General features: G+C 40.3%; 1 protein-coding gene across 1 annotated transcript; it reads left to right on the top strand.

Moving 5' to 3' along the window:
- Positions 1–2875: 2875 nt before the first annotated feature.
- On the top strand, positions 2876–4061 carry LOC130980537 (uncharacterized). Its single transcript, XM_057904204.1, has 2 exons — positions 2876–3494; positions 3637–4061. The coding sequence occupies exons 1-2, from the start codon at positions 2876–2878 to the stop codon at positions 4059–4061; spliced, it is 1044 nt and encodes a 347-aa protein (XP_057760187.1).
- Positions 4062–4488: the final 427 nt, after the last annotated feature.

The following is a 4488-nucleotide window of genomic DNA, read 5'->3' as shown; positions in this document are numbered from 1 at the left end:
TTATAATTTTATATTTTATATTATGGATAGTTTAAATATAATAGCTTGGAATATTAGGAATGCTTCTAATAAGTTAGCACGGGTGAATTGTAAAGAGCTGGTTAGAAAATTTAAACCTGTAATTTTTATTTTGGTTGAAACTCATTGTCCTTTTCAACACTTAAAACTATTCTGGGAAAGACTTGTTATCACCCTATTGGTATAGTGGAGGCGTCAAGACATAAGGGGGTATCTGGTTCCTTTCTGTAATGCAGGGTGTTCACTGCAAATGGGTTGATGCTTTCGATCAGTGTGTTACAGTTGAGGTTCAGGTAAATAATGTGATTTGGAGGTGCAGTGGTATCTATGGCAGTCCTCAATTTAATACCAGAGTTCTGCTATGGGATTATCTTGTTACTCAGTCTTCGTCTTTCTGCGGGCCATGGATTGTTCTTGGTGATTTTAATGAAGTACTATTCTCTCATGAATCTAAGGGTTGCCTCTTCTCGAGTCGTCATACAGATCGGCTTGCTACATCTCTAGGGGATAGTAATCTGTTTGACTTGAAGACTATTGGAAGACGGTTTTCTTGGTACAGAAGGGTTAAAAATGGTGTTGAGGTGGCGAAAAAACTTGACCGGGTCTGTATCAATAGTGGCTGGCTATCTCTCTTTCCAGAGGCTTACACAGAAATTTTAAATAGGCTTCAGTCTGATCATTGTCCTATCCTAGTGCGCTGTGCAGGTTGTCCCCAACCGAAAAAGAATAGACCTTTTCGGTTTATTGTGGCTTGGGCAACTCATCCAGAGTACAGAGATATTGTGAATCAGTCATGGCAGGCTGGCTACAGAGAGATGCATGGCAAGCTTTCAGAAGTGCAGAAGAACTCTTTGGAGTTTAATTCTAAAGTGTTCGGCAACATTTTCGTTAGGAAATGCCAATTGGAGAGGCAGATTAATTTCCCTCAGAAGCGACTTGAAGTAATGGAAGATTTGTCTATGCGGCAAAAAGAAAAACAACTGATTGAGGAATTTAATAACACGCTTATGCAGGAGGAACTTCTATGGTTTCAAAAATCCAGAGAGCAGTGGGTAAAATTTGGGGATAGAATACCGAATTCTTTCATGTCCAGACTCTTGTGCGGAGAAAGCATAATAAGATTCATGGTCTCTTTCTTCAAGATGGGGTATGGGAAACGGACCCGGATGTCCATAGAAGGGAAGCTGAATCCTTTTATAAACACCTATTCTGCCAGTCGGAGGATGTAGACTTAGGTTGTCTTGGTGATGTGCTGCTACCTTCTCTGAATGATGAAGCCTGTTGTAGCCTCACAGCGCCAGTTACTCTGGAAGAAGTTAAGTCGGCCGTTTTCAGTATGCATTCTTTTAAGGCGTTGGGCCCTGATGGGTTTCAAGCTTTATTCTTTAAAGAATACTGGGAGATTATTGGTTTTGATGTTTGGACTATGGTTCGTCATGCGTTCTCTGCTTTGGATATGGATCCAAGGATGATGGAAACTCTTGTGGTTCTTATTCCAAAGGTAGAAAACCCGGTTTCCATGAAATATTTCCGATCAATTAATCTCTGTAATGTAGTTTACAAAGTTATAACGAAGGTCCTGGTCAATAGACTTCGTCCCCATCTCAAAGAGATTATTGGGCCCCTTCAAGGAGGGTTTATCCCGGGGAGAGGAACCCCAGACAACATCATTGTAGCACAAGAGGTTCTCCATTTCATGAAGAAGACAAAGTCAAAGAAAGGCACCCTGGCCTTTAAGATTGATCTGAAGAAAACGTACGATAGAGTAGATTGGGAATTTCTGAAACAAACCCTGGTGAGCTTTGGCTTTCCTCCTCCGACAGTCAATCTGATTATGCATTGTGTCACTGCTTCCTCACTGTCTATCCTCTGGAATGGGGATAGATTAAATAGCTTCACTCCGAGCAGGGGTCTTAGGCAAGGAGATCCTATATCACTGTATCTGTTTGTGTTGTGTATGGAGAGATTGTCTTGTTCTATTAATCAGCAAGTTGATAAGGGCTTGTGGAAGCCGGTTGCAATTTCTAGAGGGGGTCCAAGAATTTCTCATTTGATGTTTGCCGATGATTTGCTTCTTTTCTATAAAGCTGAAAAATAGCAAGTTCAAACTGTAATGGTAGCTTTGGAAAATTTCTGCAGAGCCTCTGGGATGAAGGTTAATGTGGAGAAATCTAAAGCGCTATGCTCTAGGAATGTTTCAGCGACAAGAAAAGAGATTTTCACTGGAGTCTCCTCCATCAGATTTATCCAGAACTTGGGCAAGTATTTAGGGGTGAACCTTAATCACTCTCAAGTGACACGCGCAACTTTCAATGATGTTCTGGACAAGATTCGGGGAAGGCTAGCCAACTAGAAAGGGAGATTGCTTAATAAGGCAGGTAGACTCTGTTTGCTCAACTCGGTAGTGACTGCAATTCCTACTTATCGTATGCAAGTATCTCTCTTCCCTAAAGGGGTAACTAATAAGATAGAATTCATGATGCGAAACTTTCTATGGAAGGGTCAAGCTGATGGTAGAGGCCTGAATCTAGTTAACTGGAAAGTGTTGGTCACCCCTAAGAAGTTTGGAGGTCTGGGAATTAGAGATCCTTTTTGTGCCAATATTGCTCTTCTTAGAAAACTAGTTTGGCAACTTTTTCACCATCCCGATAAGCTATGGGTTCAACTGTTGACGGAGAAATACCATTCTTCTAAGGATGAGTGTCTTAGTCGGTCTCGAGAAAGGGGATCTTATGTTTGGAAGAGTATATGTCGAGCTTGGGATATCCTGAAGGAAGGTTTTATTTAGTGCATTGGGGATTTGGAACAGAATTTTTGGTTTTCTAAATGGAGAAGAGAGGGGTGACTGTGTCAGGAGATGGATTATGTTCATATTTTTTGTTCGGATCTCAAGATCTTGGACCTTTGGTCATCTAGACAGTGGAACCTTGAAAATATCTATTCTCCTCTGAATCAGTCTCTACAGAGCAACATTAACTCTTACAACCCAGATGTTCAAGCTAGTTCAGAGGTCGGTTGGTGTTGGACTGGTGCAGCTTCAAAGGTTTTTGATGCTCATAGTGGTTATTTGTGGCTCAGTAAGAAGATGTTTAGTTGGGAGGATAGGGGTAATTGGCTTTGGCTTTGGCATCAATATGTTCCAGAAAAGCACAAATTTTTGGCCTGGCTATGTCTTCAAGAGGCTCTTCCTACTGCTGCATTTCATTTTAGTAGGGGCATTTCGCACACGGATAGTTGTTCACGATGTTTCTCAGGTCAGGAATCGGTATTACATTGTATTCGGAATTGTCCAAAAGCCCAACTTGTTTGGCAAGCTTTAGGGATCTCCGATCAACCAGTGGATTTGATGAGTTGGTTCTTACATAATAGCAAACAACACCCCTTTAGATTCTTTTCTGGTCTCTGGTGGATTTGGCATTCGAGGAATAATGAGATCTTTCATCCTCACGACCATTGGACCACAGACAAGGTGATTGGTATGGCTTTGTCCTTGGAAAAGGAGCTCCGAAATATTTTTGAGTTGCAACGACTGTCTATCCCTTCAACCATTAGTGGCTCTTGGATTCCCCCCTCAGTGGGTACCTTTAAGATTAATTGTGATGCTAGCTATCCTGGCAGTGGTGCTCGAGTTGGTTTTGCTTATGTTAGCAGAGATTGGAAAGGAAGGTGGCAACGAGGCTGTCTGGGAACAATTGAGAGACGTAGCATTTTGCAAGGAGAGTTGTTTGCTATTTGGAGAGGCTTTCTTTTTAGCATGGGACTCGGGGCAAAGAGACATTATATGTGAGACAGATTGTGTGGAGGCTTTTACTATTGTCAATAATTTACAAGATTGCTCTGGGTTTATTGATCCTTTGGTGTTAAAAATTCGAGATATCATGTCTTGGAAATGGCGTGTTGATCTTCGATTGATCTTGAGAGATGCAAATACAGTAGCAGACATCATGGCAAAGACCGCAATGAGGACCCTTTCTCCCCAAGTGGAGCTTCCATTGCCTTGGAAGGAATTTGAGAGTAGTATTCAGCGAAACTGCCTTTCTTAAGCAGTTTCTTGTTTTTTTCTCGTTCTTGGTTTTTTGTATTTTCTTTTAAGTCACCAAAAAAAAGATCCGATAGGTGGCATGTTAGTTCAGCACATATGTTGCGTGTTAGCCACGTATCGCATGGAAAATGGATGCCAATGCAACATATGACCTGTGCATTGAATGTTTTTTCTGTTATCTGAAAGTTCTGCTTATAAATATGAAGTTCGTTACTATTTTATCTTATGGTGAAAAAAAATGTTTTAGTGTGTTGATAGTGTAATGAAGGGTAATACAAATATATTGATGTATTATAACTGTGAAATTATATAAAATACACATGAGGGTATGAATTTATGTGTAAGAATTTTTTTTTATTATTATTCCACACGTTATATAGAGCTACAATATAGTCTTTATCAAATAATAAAAAATAATATTTTAAAAA

This window comes from Arachis stenosperma, chromosome 5, assembly GCF_014773155.1.
Source record: "Arachis stenosperma cultivar V10309 chromosome 5, arast.V10309.gnm1.PFL2, whole genome shotgun sequence".
Classification (NCBI taxonomy): domain Eukaryota; kingdom Viridiplantae; phylum Streptophyta; class Magnoliopsida; order Fabales; family Fabaceae; genus Arachis; species Arachis stenosperma.
Note: the sequence above shows the minus strand (reverse complement) of the source record. Positions and strands in the feature narration are given on the sequence as shown.